Below are 21,437 nucleotides of genomic sequence, written 5' to 3' on the forward strand. Positions count from 1 at the left end.
TTGCTAGGGGGCTGTAGTGAATTATTACTGTAGCACCAGCCTTTGACCATCTGGTGCTTTCCAGATATTCCGGACTACCTGATGGGATTTGTGGTCCAGAACATCTGCAGGGCGCCAGATTGGGCTAAGGCTGCTGTTAAGTTTGCGGCTGAACTCTCGATGCTTTGGTCCTGGGACTGGAGTAGATTGATGCGGGGGGGAGGGGGGGAAACAGGAGGAGCAGGGATGACCCTTGTGTGGAATGACCCCCTCATGGATGGGGCTAGGCTCCCTTTCACACGTGCACACAAAAAACAGCTTTGTAAAGAGGAAAAAGCAGGAGGAAGTGACAGTGTCGTGGGGGGATATGAGGTACAATGTAAAATCAAATCTAACCTGAAAGAATGAGAATGGAGCGGAGGACAGGCACAGCTCACCATGTTCATTCCCTAGTTATACATTAGAACAAAGTGCATTTCTGTGTTCCCTCCAGGGGCTCCCTAGCCCGTCAGAGTGCCTCCTGGCTCGAGGTGAGGAATTCTTCCGCTCTCTTGTGCGCTTCCAGGGCCTTTATGGTGTAGACGTCCTGGGGAAGCTCCGATTTCCGACGCAGCAAAACTTTCTCCTTCTTTATGTCTTTCAGCATCTAGGCACAAGATCCCACAATAAGTTAGCAGAGGCTGCTTCTGGGAGCGGTGCAACTCCTCCTGGCCTGGCCCTCCTCTCTGGGGGCTGGGTCTACTACCATCTTTGCCAACCGGGCACCCTCCAGCCATTTTGGACTACAACTTCCATCAGCCCCAGCCAGCTGGAGGGTGACAGGTTGGCAAAGCCCGGCCTACTTTATAGAGTGTGCTGGAGGTCAGTGCCAAGCTGATCCTAGCCCTAGGGTTTGTGTGCCCTCCTGATGCTGCCTACTGAAGCACCTTCCGGGCCTAGCCTGAAATAAATAATAGACAAATAAAAGAAAACCAGTGCAAAAATGCCTGTTTGACTAAGTTTCTGGGCCTTTCTATGTGACCCATGGGGCTCACCAGCCCTGCTTTGACCCCTACTCTTAAGTGTTTTTGCCTGGATGACATGAGGACAGAGACGGGTATATGAGCGGGTGTGGAAACTAGCCTGCTGTACGAAGGTGAAATTTGCGTTCATTGCTCCGCCTCTGGCTCCGCCCACTGATGGCGTGTGGGCGCCAGGAGGCTGCCCAGAAGGGAATGTGGCACTCTTGGCTGAAAAGGGTTCCCCAAGCGGTGCTATGCAGCCTTTGAGCTTTCTTGCAAAGCATCATCCACCAAGCAATTCCAGCAATGCACAGTGTCAAGCTCACACACTGCAGACAGCAGCAATGCCAGAGTCAGGAATGAGGAACTAACAAAGCTGCACACAAAGCTGGCAAGTTAAGAAAGCGAGTCAAGCCGCAGGCTACAGGTCAACAGAGAGAGGGGTAGAGCGGGCAAATCATAAGCAGAATTCAGCATGGAGAAGACAGTCTAGAAGACATCCTATTTTGCAGATGGGTGACACACACAGAGGCCGAGGAGCAAGCATAAAGGCTAACTGGTGAACCTTAGATTTCTTCATCAGGTAGAAATACAGCCTGCTGTTTCTTTATCTTTTGTTTTCTCCTTAACAGGCCTGTCTCACAAAGTGGGAACACCAAGGCTCAGAAACAAGCGCTCCGGTGCTCCCACTCGCTAACATATGAGCAAAGGCATTTAACCTGATCATGTTTACTTGGACAAAATGGGACTCTGTGCCTGGCATTTGCCATCGTAACGCAGCTCTGCATATTGAGCTCTGCAGCTGTACTTTCTGCCCGGTTGCATTCCCTTCTGACAGCCACAGGGCTGGCGGGGGGGTGGGGGTGGGCATGTTGGGCTGGCAATGAACGGGACTTCCGTAGTGTCCCAAAGGAGCACAGATGTGCAAGCTCTTCCCAATGCTTCCCAAAGTTGGGTGTGGGAATCTGCTTGGGGAGCAAAGGTAAGCAGAATGGGAGCTAGGGGGGCGAGGCTGATGTGGCTGGGGCGAGGAGTACAGGGGAACTGGCAATCTTTAGGCGCAGAGCAGGTATGCCAGAAGGGAAGCAGCAATCACTAATGGGAGGATCCTGGTGGATTCCCAATCATGGATTCCCAATCATCAAAACCTGACCACATGGCCATGGCTGATCTGCAGTGCCCTGTGATTTTGTGTAGGCACCACTATCCCACATAGTTCAAGGTGTGAGACCTTGAGGAGGGATGATTATTCTGGCTGAAACAGAAAGCATGCGACTTGGCCAACACAACATGCCAAAGGATGGTTTAGCTGCTCCCTCTTCCTCTGCTCTGCTGAGTTTGTCAATTCATGCAAAAACAACTAAGCAAGTCTGTTTGTTTTTGTGCAACTGTGCAGTTCTGGATGACTTTCTTTCTTTCTTTCTTTCTTTCTTTCTTTCTTTCTTTCTTTCTTTCTTTCTTTCTTTCTTTCTTTCCAGAAAGGACATTGGAAACAAGTGAAATGCACACTAGCGGGGCTTTGGGGTGGGGGGGTGGGGCGCTAGCAGGAATTACCACTTGCATGGCAGACAGTTCTGATAGCCGCTTGCTGAGAAACGCAAGGTTTGGCTTGCACTTCAGCGGTGGTTTAATGAAGAAATGGTCGTATCCTTCGTGAACTAACACCATGCAAACATTTCCACAGAGGCAGCCGTGTTGGGTCTCTTGTAGCAAAAGCAATCGAGTCTTGTGGGACCTTAAAAGACTTGCGGCGTTCACTACGGCACAAGCTTTACTCGTTCCCACTTTTGTCAGCTGCATGAAACGAAACCTTAGTCGGAAGGTATGTGTTGGGGAAACTGGCAAAGTGGGATCAAAATGAGACCCCCCCCAAAAAAAAATACAGCCTGTGACAATTAAGTGTTTAAATCTATATTAAACAACCACAGCGTTTAGCAGACTGGTGTCAACTGCTGAGCAGAGCAGGGAACCTCTGGCAAGGAAACCACGACTGTTTCTTGGGACTGGCTGCCTGGCTCCTTACAAGGAGTGAGCTCAGCAATTGCCACAGACCTCCCACCAGAAATCTGTTAAGTCTTTAAGGTGCCACAAGACTCTGCGATGGGTTTGACGTCATGCAAGTCCGAGCTGCCGCAAGCTGCAGTGTGCAAAGGCCCTCAAATCTGGGGCTGACAGCTGTCCCTTCTAAATGAGCCCAAGACAACTGAGAGTCAAGAATGAAGTCCCCGCCCAGCCTCCCCCTCCACTGCCCTCTCTCACAGAGAAACAGCAGAAGGTAGCCTTAAAGGCCTACAGCCTGCCTCTGGAAGTGGGCGGTGAGGTCTCTTGTTAGGGAGAAGAGGCTGCTTGCTCGCGAGGAGTTCCGCTGGTCACCAAGAACCCCTTCTGCTTTTCACATTACAGAAAAGGACTCCTGACCCACTGGAGGATATAGAGATGAGTCACCTGCACAGCCTCCGTCTCCATCGTTTTCTTCAGCAGCTGTATGTCCTCTGCAGTGGGGGTCTCCGTCTCCATGCAATAAACAGGAGGCAAGGGTGGGGGGGGCGCAATACATGGGGTACTGCAAGAACACAGCACATAGAAAAATGGGAACGCAAGCTCAGCAACTCAACTACTGAAACGCCGAATGTTTAAACACATATATATGTAGGTTAAGTGTGATAAAGCACTGGGGGGGGGGGAGAAACCCCTTTGCAGCTCACGCTCTCCCTTCTGTGAAAATGGCACAAGGGATTAGAAAAGGTTAAAACTTTTCTCCCGATTCCCTGCAGCTTCCACTTGGGATTCCCTCCCCCCTTTTCTGAGTTTTGTTTTGTCAAAATGGCATTGGTGTCACACTCCGATTAGAGCTGATTATAAAATGCATCATGTCCAAGGTACTGAGTGGTCTAAATTACCCCAAAGTGGTTTTTTAGCATCACCTTTACATTAAGGTAAGAGTTGCTAACCATTATTATTTTGTTGTTGTTGTTCCTATCTTCAGGAAGCTTTGGCTTAAAGGGGAGGGGGGAAGTACAGAGGTACATGAGGCCCTACTGGAATTAATACTGAGCATTCACTACAGATCCTAGATGCAAGGAAATAAAATGTCTTCTACTGAGTGAGACATCCAGCTCCGTACTGCCTGCACAGACTGGCTGCAGCTCTCCAGAGTTTCAAGCAAGAGACTCCTGGCAATGCAGAGGATTGAACCCAGGGCCTTCTGCATGCAAAGCAGATGTTCTAACCACTGAGCGATGGGGAGGCCTTCCGCTGTTGGGGATCAGACCAATGCCATGATTCAGTGTAAGATAGCATCCTATATTCCTACTACAAGAGCAGTACTATAAAATATTCCTTATTTAAAATTTCATATTTTTTTTTTTAAAAAATGGGAGTCACTCCAAAAATTGGAAAAAAGGGTGGATTCCACTACAAAGTCCTGCCAGCAGAAGCTCTCACAAGGACTTGTGCTTATGCAACAGGGCCTTTCCCCTCTCTTTCACCATTCCCACAAACTGGCTTGGGAGGCTCTGGTCGACAGGACCCCAAGAATAGTGCATCCGGAGGAGGGGAGGTTTGTTTCATCTGGAAGCTGAAATGCTTGTTCTGAGGGAATGTGTGACACTGAATTCCTCCCTAAGGCAGAACGTATCAATCTGGCTTCCCTACCTGATTTGTGAAGGGTCACACTTTTTAAAACCACAGGGCTTTAAAACTGAGTAGCACACAGATGAGCATTGAGCATTTCGAATCTTTCCTAAAGCAGGCTCCTTCTGATACAAATGGCTTATAAAGCAGCAGCCAGGAACCTGTGACCCCTCCAGATCTGGTGAAGAAGAAGAAGAGGAAGAAGAAGAAGAAGAAGAAGAGTTTGGATTTGATATCCCGCTTTATTACTACCCGAAGGAGTCTCAAAGAGGCTAACATTCTCCTTTCCCTTCCTCCCCACAACAAACACTCTGTGAGGTGAGTGGGGCTGAGAGACTTCAGAGAAGTGTGACTAGCCCAAGGTGCATGTGGAAGAGCGGAGACGCGAACCCAGTTCACCAAATTACAAGTCTACCGCTCTTAACCACTGCTCCACACTGGCTCCACACTGATCCCATCAGCCTCAGCCAACAAACTTCAAGGATGATGAGAGTTGAGAGTCCCACAATATCTGGAGGGCCACAGGTCCTCCCAGGGCCCTGCAACAGAGTATTTCCTGGCCTGGCCTCACTGATGGTGAGAAGAAAGAGCCCTCTTTTATGTTAGTCTATTTTCGAGGGAGCCACTCGCAGATATAAGGAGCTTCCTCTGAGTAACATGCAAAAGGGCACAGAAGAGTATCTGCATTCTGCGCTGTTCCCTAATTATGTTTTCTTGATGCTAACCACTTCTGTTTCCAAAGGTCACTGCTCCAGGGAAGGGCCATAGCTTGGGGGCAGCGGACAAGTTTTCCGTGCAAAGGTCATTTACGTAATAAAAGATCCTGCTTGTTTGCTAAGATCAAAGGCAGAGTCCATCACTGAGTCCTCACAAGAACAGTTAACTGGGTTGGTGAGCAAAAAAGGAAAGGGCCTCCTTGGTGGTGGCCTCACCGCCAAGTTCTACAGTAGTGGAACTCCACTACTGTAGAACTACTGAAGGCCCCTTTCAGCATCATCCTTCAAACGTGATTCGTTTGCTTTGTTTCCGTAACAAAAGTGCTTTTACACCACTGATTCCCACGACTTGGTGCTTCCTTACGTTTCCGGAATCTTATGTTTAGTATTCAAAATGGGCATCAACTAGATCTGTTGGGGCTGTGCCCTAAAAGGCAGCATATAAATGCTATAAATAAAGAATGGTCCCAGGTTGAATTACTCGCCTTTGCAAGTAGGGGTGCCAAATGCTCTTGGCCTGAAACTCTGGAGAGACACTTCCAATTCTGAGCTAGATGAGAGCTGGCTCAGTATAAGCCAGCTCATGTTTGTTCCAGAGATATCAAAACTTACCGAGCTATGAAGCAGGCATTTAGTAACCATATTTGAAATGAGCAGACAGAGGTGACAGGAGCTGATTAATACCTGGATGCTAGTTTGCCAGGAAGAAGTGAGGGAGAATTAAACTGTTGTGTTTTAGCAAATACCTTGTGGAGACATACCTACCGTGCTCAACAAAGGATAAAGATCTCTTATCTCCTGCATCTGAAAAGAATTGCCATTTTATAGACGAGGAACAGCAACTCGACCAGGACCATGCAGAAATTTAAAACCACAGGTCCTAGTGCAGTGATAGCCAACCTGGTGCGCCCTTCAGATTTTGCTGGCCTCCAATTTCCATCAGCATGTGCAACAACATATGGAGGGACGCAAGTTCCCTGTCCTAGACATAGTTCAATGCTTATTCACTGGAGCAAACACATAGAGTTTATCGTTAAGGTAACAAGTTTGCGGTCTGGTAACCTAAGAAAGTACACTGCCAAAACATCTTTCCTCTGTTGCTAACAACTATTACCTGAGGATTTTGGCGGGCCAGCTCCTCAATCTTGTGCCACATCTCTTCTCGTTCCTTCAACCTGAACCGCCCTCTGAAGAAGAAAATGAAATTTTTTTTTTAGGGTGGGTGTTATTTTTTTTCAATTAGACTTTTAACCTGCACCCTCCCTCTAGAGCTCTAGTCAAGTTATGCCATTCTTCAAAACCCAATCAAATGCTCCATATTAAAACAGGTATTTTAAAGTTACAGGTGGGTAGCCGTGTTGGTCTGCCATAGTCAAAACAAAATCGAAAATTCTTTCTAGTAGCACCTTAGAGACCAACTGAGTTTGTTCCTGGTATGAGCTTTCGTGTGCATGCACACGAAAGCTCATACCAGGAACAAACTCAGTTGGTCTCTAAGGTGCTACTAGAAGGTATTTTAAAGTAATTAACTGCCTCCCACACATATCAATGTACAAAAAAAATTAAAATAGCTAAGCAGTTAAAAACACAGCAAACAACAGCAGGGGTATGTGTGTGTGTAAATGCAAAATAAAAATAAAAATGCAAAGTAGACACCCATGGCAGAGACCCATTCATCCAGATGGGAAAGCCAATGGGCCAAAAAATGTCTTCAGTTGGTTTTGGAAACTGCAGACAGCCTGCCTGCTGTATCTCAACAGGAATGCTATTCCACAAAAACAGGGGCAGCTCCACTGAAAGCTTTCCTCTCGTTCTGAGTTACTGTGGACTGGGCTTCCGTTATCTCTGGAACTTGCATGAGGCTTCCTGCAGGCTGCGTACCAAGAGGATTCAAATGTAAACACATCTACCCTGCTCTTTCCTTTTTTAAAAAAAATTAAGATGGCTGAGGAATCGCTCAAGCCGCGCCTCAAAGAGACAAGTTCGTTCCTAGCTGATCCTTTCGCCTCAGATTACTGAGGGACCGCAGTCACCCCCGATTTACCCGTATCTCCAAGCGTAAGAGTTCCTCTTCGTTCCTGCCCTTTTCATAAAGGAGGCACAAATCCCTAATCTGTGATCTTCCCCTCTTTCTTAATCTTAGTTGTGGCACAACCCCAAGGAGCCCACCCCCTCCACTTCCCAAGGCTTTATAGCAGCACCTCATAGGTCAAGTTCTCCTTTGCACACAACTGAGAGCTTTGCAGAACTGGGAATGCCAAGTACAGTTAAGCTCTTAAGTCTGGCAGTTTTACTGGGGGCAAAGCATACCTAACTGGCTATGTTCGCTCAGAAGTAACAACTTGCTCTGAAAAGCTTCTGCTTCCCAAAAAACCCCCCGGTTGCTGGGGATCACAAACGGGTCCTGTTTGCAGGCTTCCCGTATGCCAGCGTGAGAACAGAAAGCTGGGCCAGATACATCACTGGTGTGATCCAGCAGGGCTCTCCTTCGGTCCTTACAATGGATATAAATATATTAAGGCAGCCACATGACTCTTCCTTGGTTGCTTTTAGTTTAGAAGCCCTGTTGGATTCAGTGGAGTCTATTCCCAAGAAAGCATCCACAGGACTGCAGCTCAGCCTTCTCAATGGGGACAGAGCAGGGGATGGAGAGTTGCGCACAATGGGATGGCATTCGGCGGTGGCTTTGCACTATTGTAAAGCGCTTCAGCCGTGTAAGGCAGGGCACCCAATTTTTGCTGATCCATTGACAGCCCCAAACGCCTTCCAGAAAAGCTGCTACTGAGGGTTGTGGAACCTTGCAGAACTACAAGGGCCTATGGGGCAGAGGGACTGCAGGTGGTGGGGAACAGTGGCAATTGAGTGCCCTACCTTATGGGATTTCCACTAGCACAATGCCACAGCTGGGTAGTTTAGCTAAGGTTCCTGCTGGGCTTAGGAAGCACAGTGTTATGGTTACCCCAGTTCCTTTGGGAAAATTAGACACAGAAAGTAGTGCTGCAGCATGACATCTGCTCCGCCCAATAACCAACAGGGTGTCTCTGGGCTCCATCTTATTGCCTGTGCTTTCTAACATCTTACACTGTGGGAAGTCACAAGGCTGTGGTGTCCCCAGTATGTGGCTGGCAGGCTCCCCTGTCTCTTGTCTGAATCCCTACTAATCCCAAGGAAGCCTGTGAAGTCTCAAACAGGTGTCTAGAGGTGGCTTAGAGGTGGATGAGGACAAGCAAGCCGAACGGAATCCAGATATGACAGAGGTATTGCGAGTGTGGAAAACAGCCAAAACTGAAAAGAGGTATCCAAGCACTCCTGGATGGAATGGCGCTTTCCCCTGAAGGATAAAGTTCACAGCTTATAGGTTCTTTTGGACTACCTGTGGAAGCACCGTCGGCGAGGCTACTGCAATGCATTCCACGTGGGGCAGCCTTTCAGAGAGATTCAGAAACTTCAAGCGGCTCAGAATGAGGCCACTCGGATGTTGTTAAGGGCCAAGGGGGTCAGAATACTCAGCTCCAATATTGCATCAGTTGCTCGGGTTGCTGGTGAATTTCTAATGCTAGTGATATCCCATAGGGTCGCAACAGGGCCACGTTGTGGGTCAAGTCCACCTGTATAAACCTGTTTGCACTTTCAAATCAGCCCTGGGCCCGCTGGTTAAGATCTAATAGGCTAGCAGGCATAATAAACAGGGTGTTCTCACAGTGGTCCCTCCCTGCTTTGAGGGATTCCTTTCTGCCTGATTTGCCTGTGGCTCTTATGGGTCTTAAAACTCCCATTCCTTTCAGGTAGCTTTTTCTTAAATGTTCTTTTGGCGTTGCTCGTCTACCATTGTTTTCAAGGTGTTTTATGTGAACACCAGTGCTGTACCCCCGTGGAAGCTGCTTGTTCCGTAGCTTCCATAGACCACACCTGGCAAAAAGCTCAAAAACAGCACCAGCTCATGTCTGGTCAGCTGCAAACCAGGTTTTATTCCAGAAACACTCATTCACTCTCTCTGCGAACCATGTTCCTCCCATCCCTGAGTCTTTCAGCAGATTCACAGAGGGCTGCTTCAGTGTAGTCCATTCTTCAGTGTCCCAAGTCTCCTCGGAGGTAAGTCCCAATCCCCAGGGAAAGGCAGTTCCTCCCAGAGCCGAGGCTCTTTCCCAAAGAGGGCTATTCTGCCTAAATGCCCTTGCCATGGTTAAATCCACGACCCTATGCCTCCCCAGGAAGCAGTGGGGCTAGATCAGCATAAAGGTAAAGGTACCCCTGACCATTAGGTCCAGTCGCGGACGACTCTGGGGTTGCGGCGCTCATCTCGCTCTATAGGCTGAAGGAGCCGCCGTTTGTCCGCAGACAGCTTCTGGGTCATGTGGCCAGCATGACTAAGCCGCTTCTGGCAAACCAGAGCAGTGCATGGAAACGCCGTTTACCTTCCCACCACAGGGGTACCTATTTATCTACTTGCACTTTGATGTGCTTTCAAACTGCTAGGTGGGCAGGAGCTGGGACCAAGCAATGGAAGCTCACCCCGTCGCAGGGATTCGAACCGCCAACCTTCTGATCGGCAAGCCCTGGTCTCAGTGGTTTAGACCACAGCGCATAGCCTGTTAGTATTCCCTCTCTGACTTAGGGGAACAGCATGAAGAGGACTTCCAAAAAGGAATCACAGCCCACATTCTCCCAACCTCTGTAGAGACACACATTATTTAAGCATCCAACTAGCCCAGCCTGTTCTCACTGTGTCTCCATGGGGCTTCTCCCGCTTCTTCCCACTCTCTGATGCTTTTTATATCCTCCCTGTCTTCCCAGCCTTCATCTTGCCTAAGGCACAGCAGCTGGGCTCCTTTCTCTGCCATCAGGCGGCTGATGGAGAGCATCTTAGTTTCCTTCTCCCACCAGGCAATGGTCAAGGATGATGGGAGACTGTTCTCCAGCAGTATTGGGTCCCCTGCCCCAACCTCTAGGTAAGGTAAGGTAAATGACCCCTGGTCCCGTAAAAGGTGGGGTTCCGCAAAGAGGGGTATTCTGCCGAAACGGAACACCTTGATGGAAGCCAGAGCGCACAGAAATGCTGCCTACCTTCCTGCCACAGCAGCACCTATTTATCTACTTGCTGTGCTTTTGAACTGCTAGGTTGACAGGAGCTGGAGCAGAGCAACAGGAGCTCACCCCGTTGCGAGGATTCGTACCGCCGACCTTCTGATCGGCAAGCCCAAGAGGCTCAGTGGTTTAGACTTGGTAGGTGCTGTCAAGTAGGATGGTTCCACTAGTTGCAGAGTTAGCTGCAGGCAGTTTCCCCAGCCACGAGTACTCACTTCTGCTTCTCTGCCTTGTACTGCTGTGTGCAGTCGTCAAACAGCTTCTGATTCATCTCCATGAACAGCTTCAGTGCATTGTAGATCAACCCATGGATTGTCCTAAAACAAAACAAAAAAAGAGGTGGAGAATGAAGTAAAGAGCTCTTTGGATAGAAGGTGGGGAAATTGCCCTTCCGCAGAAGAGATTTAATAGACCAGAACAGTAAACTTCCAATACCCGATATAAAAAGGAAGAATAGCTTCAAATGCCAGGAGACACCCATTTATCCCCCCCCCCCCGCTACCCCTAAAAAGACCAACATAAATCTGTAAGTCGGGGTGGGCAACCTGTAGAACTCCAGAGGATACTGGAGTCCAACTCTCATCAGTCCCGGCCAGCATGGCAAAAGGAGTGATGGGGGCTGGAGTACAACAGCCTCTGGAGGGCCACGGATCCCCCATCCCAGTTATAAATTGTTGTCGTTGTTGAGAGTCAATGGTGATGTCAAACCACTGCATGAGCTGCAAGAGTGTGACCTCCCTGGGGCGCAAGCCTGGGCGGTGTATATGGAAGCCAGTGTGGCATAGTGGTTAGAGTACTGGACGAGGACGTGGGAGACCGGGGTTCGAATCCCCACTCAGGAGTTGCGGGAAGGAGGCGTACAAGGCACCAACCAATCACCCTAGGGAATCCACTCTGGATTTGTGCAGGGTTTATTCGAAGATACCCCATAAGGCAGTGGAGGTTTAGGATCAAGAGTATTTCTTCTAGATGGGCTCCCTTCCCTGGTTGCAGAGCCCCATGTGCCTCTCACTTCCTTCCACAGCACATGCAGAAACCGCCTTCTTGACCATTGGACCAACTACTGGTCTTGTCTGCTCAATCCGCCGGAGTCTGCCTTCGCATGCAGAGGAAATCCCTAACTGACCAAGGGTTTGAGACCCATCAGCTACCCTCGCTTGGTTTCGCTGGCCAGTCAAAGCCGTTTCCCAGAATGTGGCCATTACTGCGTGTTGACAGCTTCTAGGAGCCACAGGTGAGAGCTGAGTGCATCGTGGGGACCAAAGGTGGACAAACCACATAAAACTCCCAGTTACAAATGATCTGATAAAAATAACAGACTCAAGGGGAGGCAACCTATTCCATACGCCCATGCATATTGCTAGCGATCATCGCCATCAGAGCCCTTTTCTTTCTCCCTCTGCCAAACTTTGCATGAGCAATAGGCCATGGTGGAAGAGCAAGGCGGAGCTCTCTCAGCTGTACTTCCACTCATGCCCCGTGCACACAGACATGACCTACTTGTTCCAATGACTTTTGGAATTCTTGTAGAGTGCCGGGAACATGATGGGGAGAATTTTGGCTGCATTGTCACTGATCAAGCTCATGATGTATTCATTGTTCCAATAGTACAACGCCCTCTCGGCCACCTGTATAAATAAAGCAAAATATAACTTCTGAAACAAGAGAGATCTTTTAAAGGGGGAAGCAGATAATGCAATATGAAGGCGAATTAACAGAAACCTAGTGCCCTTATCACAAGCAGAAACAAGTTCATTCTATTGTCTGCTATGCAAGCCACATCTGGAGTACAGTGGCCTGTTCTGGACACCACATTTTAAGGAGGACATGGACAAACCGGAGCACGTTCAGTTGCGGGCAATCAGCCTGACGAAGGATAGCTGAAAAAGTTGGGCGTGTTTAGCAGGATTGAGAGATCAAGGCAAGCCATAATAGCGGCCTTCCAATATCTGAAGGGCTGCCACACAGAGGAGGGAGCATCAACTTCATTATCTGTTGCTCAAGAGAGCAGGAATAGAATGTGTGGAAATAATTTCAGCTAAATTTTGTGGGGAACTTCCTAATGTTAAACACGGTGAGATCATCTGAAGTGGGCCACTACACTGATGAGGAAGGTGTACTTTCCAACTGCGCTAGCTATAAAAACTTTCACTGAATAATTGCTCATCTTATGTACAAACGTGCTTCAGAATTTCAGCGTTACACTCTGCATTTGAACAGAGACTAAAGCTGTGGCCAGCATCCTGAGTTTCGATCCTACCTGGAAGTGTGGGCTGGAGACACACTTCGCCAGCTGCCTGAACAGGGGTTCCATAACCTTCACAAACTCCGAGGGTTCAATGACATCTAATATTTCTTCCAGCTCATTCAGGAACATCACCTCCTTGGGACTGTGTGTTTTTGGCCAAAACTTCAGCAAGCCCATAATCACCTGAACAGATGAAGAAGCGAGTTTTTTATGAGCGTTAGAGAAACAAGCAGGAACATTTGTTGGTGATAGCAACAAGAATTTTATGTCTGGGGGGGGGGATGCCAATAGTGAAATCCTGAGGCCAAAAGATAGCAACAAACCCGGGACCTTTATCCTCCAAGCTTGTTTTTTTTAAATCTGCTTAATTAGTCAAAAGGCACAAGATAAAGTGTCGATTTACTTAATGTGACATAATTAGTGCACATACAGATTTTTGAGAAATTTTTTATTTCTGTTGAAAGTTATTAATCATCACACACAAGGTGAAGAAGGGGAAGAGAAAGGCCACAAGCCTGAGGCTTATTATCTGCCTATTTGTATAACTCCAAACCATTGTTTAGTGTTGCATCTGAGCATATCCTGCATCTTACACTGCATTCCAAGAGGAGAGGAATCCACAACAAGGGGAGCATTTCATAAGGAGGTATGCTGGTTTCAATGCAAAGCTAGAAATCTCTAGCTGCTTCTGTGCTGTTCAGCCCTGTAAGTTTCAACTACATTTCATGAATCAAACCTATGGAGTGAAATTTAACCAGAAATCCTTGTAAGATTAATTTAACCAGTTAAGAACTTGGGGCATACTTTGTTTTGTTTAAAGAATGCTTTGGTTCTGGTGTGTGTCTGTCACAGGAAATGGCAAACATTCCATATGACCTTCTCTTCTGGTAGCTGTTGCTTATTGCACTGAAAGTTTGCACGCTTTCCTTAAAGTATCTCAAAAAACGCAGCTTGCATTAAGGTTTTAGAAACCTATAGGTTTCAGAAATTGATTAAATAATAAATCAGTTAAAAGGCAGGTGGTAGTTCACCTAAACATTCTGCAACTGGTTTACACCCTCAGTTCTTGTCTATGAACGCTTATCATGCAGTCATCCTCTTGGCTGCTTGGAAGAGAGATCTGCCTTAATTTTTAATCTGGCCCAGAAATTAATATTGCTGCAGAATAGTGTGTGAAGCAAATGTAATAATGCGAAGTCAGTCACACACATTTATCACTGCAGCTTTAAACAAGGTCTGTGTTGTGCAAACGTGCTCCTCCCCAACCCGATTTCAGTCACTCGACTTAATACCAATTCAGTTTCATAGAACCTGGAACAACAGACAAATCAAGTAATCTAAAGACAATCGGCTGCACTCATTATTACACTTGTCAGCAACGCCAACTGAAGTATCTTTTTACCTAAGCTTCTACGCTTTCAAAGAACGTGCCAAGAATACTCTGCAGTGGCCCAGCCTGATTTTTCCCCAGGGCGTCAGTGCAATCAAAGTTCAAACCATAGATCAAAGAAGGCAACAACGCAGTTTCGGGAAGGACCGCAGCATGTGCGAAGAAGTCACAAGGATGCAAAGGGCTTCTGGGAAGTGCATTGCCAGGCAGGGCAAAAAGACCAACCGAAGAGTAGCTTGCCTGTTCTAGCTTTCCTGCTTTGTGTCCAAATATCAAACCCAGCAGTAATTCTAGCAGAAGCGCATTGGATCTTTCACAATTCAAATGAGAAGTATGAGGAATGACTTAGCGGCACACATTTTTCTGAAGGGTCCCTACATGAGAGTCCCAGCCACATACCCATCTAAGTTTATGCAGCCTTATACGGTACAACTACACAATAATAATACTTAGCACTGCAACAATCAATGCAGATCTCCATGTGCTGCTTTTCAGCTAGAAAACGTGCCCTTCTTTTGGAGCGACTTTAGCTGTGTTTTCCTTAAAGTTCTACTGTACTTTGCAGAACTTGCACACCATTCTTTTGAAACAGAAGCGCCTTGTGTTTTCAGCGTTCCTAAATGCTTAGCTTTTGGAGCACAGAGAACAAGATCTTCTTCGGCGTTCTTCCCAACGCACCTTCTCCAGAGTGACCCTAAGGAGTCAATTTTCAGGGGCTGTCTCTCCTCCCTTCATTCTGATTGGCTCCCGTCAGCAAAAAAAAAAGGGTGAAAAGGCTTCTTCTTATTGGCTAAAGAGCTCCCCTTTCAGGCTGATTGATGGCTCTAGGATGCTGGTGACAGGGGTGCCCGCTGCTGAAATAGTAACATGTCTCCAACCCCCATTGACACCACACCCATTACACCTCTGTTCAGTGTAAGTCAAGTTCCTTATGCTTTTTATGTTCATGGGGCAAACTACTTTTAAGCCAGTTACAGGTAAGTAGCCGTGTTGGTCTGCCATAGTAAAAATAAATAAATAAATAAATAAATAAAAAATCCCTTCCAGTAGCATCTTAGAGTGGACTTCTGTTTCAGTGTATCTGAAGAAGTCATAGAATCATAGAAACATAGAGTTGGAGGAGACCTCAAGGGCCATCCAGTCCAACCCCCTGCCAAGCAGGAAACACCATCAAAGCATTCCTGACAGATGGCTGCCAAGCCTCCGCTTAAAGACCTCCAAAGAAGGAGACTCCACCACACTCCTTGGCAGCAAATTCCACTGTCGAACAGCTCTTACTGTCAGGAAGTTCTTCCTAATGTTTAGGTGGAATCTTCTTTCTTGTAGTTTGAATCCATTGCTTGCACATGAAAGCTCATACCAAGAACAAACTTGGTTGGTCTCTAAGGTGCTACTGGGAGGAATTTTTTTTTACTTTAAGCCATTCGTGTTGATGGTGAGATAAGCTTGCATTGTTTTGCCATATTCATACATACACTCCACAGTACAATAGGTCAACCGTGCAGAAGCGGTTTGAACTTAACTCCTTATTTACAGAATGTACACACTGGACTTTATTTTCTGCCACATGAACAGCCCTCAGAGTATTTACAACTATACAAACAACACAATAAAAACCAGTAACATGAAAGAAGTGAATCATTATGATTACAAAAAAAAAAAAATATCACCCAGCACTCTCAAAAAATAATAAACAAAATAAAAAAAATCAAATCGGGGTCGCTAAACAGCATTCGCAACCCTCCAGAACAAAAGAAAGCCTCCTCACTGTACCCTGAGACCACTTATGGTTTAACTTTAAAAGATCCATCACCAGCACTTTGAAATGGGCTTAGAAACTAACTGCATACATATAGGCATGATCTTACTCATATGCCGGCTTTCCAGTTTAAACCGCGCTCAAGGCAGCTTACAACATGCAAAAAAACACGTAACAAAAAGTGGTAATAAACAATAAATAAAATATTAAAAGATGCACAACCGAAATGAACGATTTCCACGCAAATCACAAGGATCTAAAATGAAGATAAAAAGACCAACAGCAAATAACACCCTGCCACAAGCAATAAAAAAACCCCAAAGAACACCCCAGCCACAAAGAGGGGGCAGCGCCAAGGGCACCAGCAAGATCTGCAATATAATGCAGAGTGCTGCCATTCAAAGTGCCAGCCAGCAAGCTCTGCCTTCTCTAGGCTACTCCATTCCATCACACCCAGCTCCCCTGCCCCCTTTATTTTCCCTCTCCCATTAAAGTCTGTGCTCAAGCAAACACTGGGTTTCCCCCAAGCCTGCTGACGATTCTCTTTTGTGCAAGCGTGGTCTCCTTTTGGCTAGGTAAGGAAAGCCACTCAGAGAATGAGTCCGCTATCAGTATACAGATATCTCCGAAGGCCGCATGTGCGATATCGTCTTAGTCATAGTTTCCCCCTAAAGAATCTTGGAAAGTGTCATTTGGTTACAGGTGCTCAGAGCTCACAGGTTGACCCCTATTCCCCTTACGGAGCTACAATCCCAGGAGTGGTTTAACCATCAATCTCTCTTGGCAGGGAATTCTGGGAATTGAAGTGCTGGGGGGGGGACTAGGGGTCACCTAAGAACACTCAGCACCCTTAATTGTAAAGACGGAGCGCCTTATATGTGTTACAATACTGTGACACCAGATGGCGCTGTGGAGTCCTGCCTTTCGCCAAGGGGATTTCCCTGTATGACTGTTTACAACGCATTTAACTGAATGGCTTTTTTTTATGTGTCTAGATCCACCCATGGTCTCAGAAGCCTTTTCCCCCTCCAGATTACTGTCTCCTAACATCTCTCAGCACCCTTAACGAACTATAGTTCCCAGGATTCTTTGGGGGAAGAAGCCATGACTGCTTAAAGTGGTATGATACTGCTTTAAACATACAGTGCAGACAGGGCCTAACAGCAGCAGCAGCAGCAGCAGCAGCAGCAGCAGCAGCAGCAGTGGGAAGTTTCCCTACAAAGTTTCCAAATATTCTTCCAAGGCAGCCCCACCCAGAGGGAGCACTTACCGGTTCGGTCAGGCTGCTGTCTTTCTCCAAGAACTGCACCACACAGTATGCCAACTGCAAGGAAGAGCACAGTACAGTCAGAACTCCAGGCACTATGGAAACGGCAGAGGCAGGCAGAACATGTGTGGTATCTGAAAGTATTTATAACCAGCCTTCCGATGAGATGGCGCAGATGCAAGTCAGCTGCATCCAAGCCCACAAATCCAATGCTGCAAGCCTGTGCACAGTTACACGAGGGTTCAGTTCCCTACGACTTGGTGAGATTTATTTCCGTGCCAAGAGAAAAGTCGTCAGAGCGCACCACTTCCGTGTTTGTACGTCAACTGGAAATAGGCGCCTTGAACAGCTTTAGAAGGGGATTTTAGAGTCCCAGAGTACGATTTGGGGGCAGGAATGGGGAACTGGATCCAGCCAGACCCCCTAGACCTCACCCTGCCAGCTGAAAAGGGATCAGCCACCCTGGAAGACCATTGATAATGAGCCCCCTTTGGTATCAGTATGCAGAGATTAAATTTGGAACGGAAGCACCCCTTCAGAGGCCTCGCTCTCAGGGAGCCCCCATGTGCAAAGGAACGATCAGCTCACTTTAAGCTCCCAATTATTCCTCTGTAGCTGTGTACTCACCTGCCCCACACCTGATGTCAGGTGCAAGAGAGAGATGAGCGTGATTGGGGGGTGGGGAACGGCCTGCAGGCAAGAGGGCCCATGACTCTTGTCCACCACCTTGCAGAAGCTAAGCAGACCCGTGTTTGGTCACTAACTGGATGGAAGTATGTGCCGCTGTGGGTTCCGTGATGGAAGAAAGGCCGGATACGATATATTTTAAAATACTACAAATTGACAGGTTTATCAGTATGACTGATAAGTCTGTATGCCAACCCCAGTTTCAGAGACAGAAAATCTCTCAATACCAGCTGCTGGGGAACCCAAGTAGAGAGAGTGCTGCTACTGAATATGATGCTGGACTAGATGGGCCTTTGACGTCATCCAGCAGGGCACCCCTTAGGGTCTTAAACCTGCCTGTCATTTTACGGCGAGCACAACACACGCGGGCTCAACGTGCTTCTTACCTGGGGGTGGTAGACGCTCAGAGATTTCACTTTGTGCAACGGCAGCAAGACCCGGATGAGGAACATCTTGTGCTCTTCCTTCAGGGGCAAAGCAAATCCATTGATTATACTGAGGAGAAGGGAGAGAATAGTAAACCTCCAAGACTCGCACTGTCTGTGCATGTTTGTATGTGCACAGAGCAGTTCCCAGCCCCCCGCCTTGCTGCTGTGCCTCATTGTCAGGATATCCTGCAGGAAACATCTGCAATGCTCCCAGGGACCCAGCTGCAGGGTTCATACCATGCTTTCTTGAAAGACTCTAAGCAGAAATCTCTCTCCTCCTCCTCTCTCTCTCTCTCTCTCTGTGTGTGTGTGTGTGTGTGTAAATTTCACTTGACGGCCTAGCTAGCAATCACCTATTGAGGCTGAATCCTGGTAAGACGGAAGTACTGTATCTGGGGGACAGGGAACAGGCAGGTATGGGGGACTCCCTGGTCCTGAATAGGGTAATTGTGCCACTCACTAAAAGACCAGGTGAGCAGCCTGCGGGTCATTTTGGACTGACAGCTGTCCATAGAAGCACAGGTTAATTCTGTGTCCAAGGTGGCTGTCTACCAGCCCCATCTGGTATGCTGACTGAGACCCTACCTGCTGTGCACTGTCTCGCCGGAGTGGTACATGCCCTGGTCATCTCCCACTTGGACTATTGCAACATGTTCTACGTGGGGCTACCTTTGAAGGTGACTCGGAAACTACAGCTAATCCAGAATGCGGCAGCTAGACTGGTGACTGGGAGCAGCTGCCAGGACCATATAACACCAGCCCAAAAGGATCCATATTGGCTTCTAGCACATTACCGAGCACAATTCAAAGTGTTAGTGCTGACCTTTAAAGCCCTAAACAGTCTCGGCCCTGTATATCTGAAGGAGTGTCTCTACCCACACAATGAGGTCCACATCCAAGTGAAGTTATAGGGAACTAGGCAGAGGGCCTTCTCAGTAGAGGCACCTGCCCTGTAGTAAAAGATAAAAAGGTAAAGGACCCCGAACGGTTAAGTCCAGTCAAAGGCGACTATGGGGTTGCAGTGCTCATTTCGCTTTTCAGGCCAAGGCAGCTGGCATTTGTCCACAGACAGCTTTCCAGGTCATGTGGCCAGCATGCCTAAACAGCTTCTGGCGCAACGGAACACTGTGACAGAAGCCAGAGCGCATGGAAACACTGTTTACCTTCCTGCCGCAGTGGTACCTATTTATCTACTTGCACTGGCGTGCTTTCGAACTGCTAGGTTGGCAGGAGCTGGGACAGAGTAACGGGAGCTCACCCCGTAGTGGGGATTCGAACCGCCAACCTTCCAATCAGCAAGCCCAAGAGGCCCCAGTGGTTTAGAACACAGCACCACCCGCGTCCCTTCCGCCCTGTGGAACACCCTCCCATCAGATGTCAAGGAGCTAATTAACGATATGACTTTTAGAAAACATCCAAAGGCAGCCCTGCATAGGGAAGTATTTTAATGGCTGATGTTTTGTTGTGTTTTTAATATTTTGTTGGGAGCTGCCCAGAGTGACTGGTTAACCCCATCAGATGAGTGGCATATAGATAATAAAAATATTTTTATTGCTCCTGCCAAGGAGGCCCCCTGCAGAACAGGGAGGGAATAATAAAGAGAAAGGTGTACCCCTTACCTCCCTAAAATCTCTAGCAGTTCTGCAATTCCGTTATGGTGTTCTGTCTCATAGATAAACCTGAGTAGAGAGAAGCAGGTGTCAAGCAGAAAACGCAGGCTGGCTTCATGAGCACAGAGGCTTGGTAAGTACTTTCCACCCCCAAAATAAAAATGCTCCACATTCTGTCCCTGGAGGGAAGCAGGAAATCTGTAGCCATGAGCAGCACATCTGCATAATTTAGTCGCTGTGTTTTGCTTTCTAAAATGGGGAAGGCAAATAGGCCTGGATGTTTCTGGACAAGGAATTCCAACGACTGGGGGAAAGCATGGCGCAAACAGGGTGCGGCAAATAGGAGCTATAGGGAAGGAGAGGACTTGCAAATGGGCCCTGAGATGCTTCCTCTGATCCTTCCACCAGGTACCATAACACCTAATCTTCCCTGCAGCCTCGGGAATCAGAAACTCCCCAGCCAGAACGGCCAATGATTGAGGATGCTGGGAGGGGTCATCCGACAACATCTGGAGGTTTGCAGGTTCCCTGCTCCTGCCCTAGGTCACTCATAGATCTTCCGTCTATTTATCTAATCATTGTTGGAGTTAAGAGGACTAAATGAAACTCCAAGGAAATGCGGTGCAACCGCTCAAATTAAGATTGAATCCTCCACACACAAACATTCACAATAGATTAAATATTTCTGGCAACCAGTATTTACCTGTAAAATATATTGTTGATCTGCCGCCTTATATATGCTCGGAGGCCCAAGAATTTCCCATAAATCCTATGCAAAATAGTCTTCAGAAAGTCCCGCTCTCTGGGATCTTCACTGTCAAACAGGTCCAGCAGCTGCGGATGGAGGATTTAATCAATCTCTTGTGCACCCGAATCCAGCGCTAACAGATTCTCCCCACCCCACCTCCTGCTGGTGCAAAGGAGGGGCACTGGTGCTGTGTCCATGTTTTTCCCTACATTTCAGCAACTGTTTGCAGTGAAATAGCTGCAGGAAAAAGGGGGGGGGGTCTTTTGCTGCCTGCTAGTGCTTTGAAGTCTTGACTTTGGGATTTCAAAGCACTAAATGCCCCCAATGTCATCTGTGATGCAAGGTGATTACTCCGCCCCAAACTATCAAATTTTGCAGACGTGGCAGGTCCTGATAAGGATCTGACCCGTGAAGCTGGAAAGATTCTCTGCCCCTAGACTCAAAGGAGATCAGAGAGTAACTCCGCTGAAACAAATGGGCGTTAACTCACGCTTCTTCATTTCAATAGGTCTACCCCAAGTATGACTTAGACAGAGACACCACTACAGAGAAGGCTCTCTCCTGTATTGCCATATACGGTACCTCATGAAGTGGTGGAATATGGAGAAGAGCATCTGTTAATACATACAGGTGAAACTCAAAAAATTAGAATATTGTGGAAAAGTCCATTTGTGTAAGCAATTGTTTTCATTAGCTACTGGAGTTTAATATATGAGATAGACTCATGACATGCAAAGCGAGATATGTCAAGCCTTTATTTGTTATAATTGTGATGATTATGGCGTACAGCTGATGAAAACCCCAAAGTTTGTTAATTTGGGGTTCTCATCAGCTGTACACCATAATCATCACAATTATAAAAAATAAAGGCTTGACATACCGGTAT

At 47.4% G+C, this 21,437-nt stretch overlaps 1 protein-coding gene across 1 annotated transcript in view; it reads right to left on the reverse strand.

The window, feature by feature from the left end:
* Positions 1–400: 400 nt before the first annotated feature.
* PPP2R5D (protein phosphatase 2 regulatory subunit B'delta) overlaps positions 401–21,437 on the reverse strand; it is a 47,180-nt gene continuing 26,143 nt past the window's right edge. The window contains 11 exon segments of the mRNA XM_033144952.1: positions 401–625; positions 3,426–3,524; positions 3,526–3,543; positions 6,444–6,516; positions 10,630–10,731; positions 11,915–12,042; positions 12,675–12,845; positions 17,082–17,135; positions 18,152–18,260; positions 19,813–19,872; positions 20,507–20,637. Coding sequence (XP_033000843.1) covers positions 488–625; positions 3,426–3,524; positions 3,526–3,543; positions 6,444–6,516; positions 10,630–10,731; positions 11,915–12,042; positions 12,675–12,845; positions 17,082–17,135; positions 18,152–18,260; positions 19,813–19,872; positions 20,507–20,637 — 1,083 coding nt within the window. The 3' untranslated portion in view covers positions 401–487.

This window comes from Lacerta agilis, chromosome 3 (genome assembly GCF_009819535.1).
Source record: "Lacerta agilis isolate rLacAgi1 chromosome 3, rLacAgi1.pri, whole genome shotgun sequence".
Taxonomy (NCBI): domain Eukaryota; kingdom Metazoa; phylum Chordata; class Lepidosauria; order Squamata; family Lacertidae; genus Lacerta; species Lacerta agilis.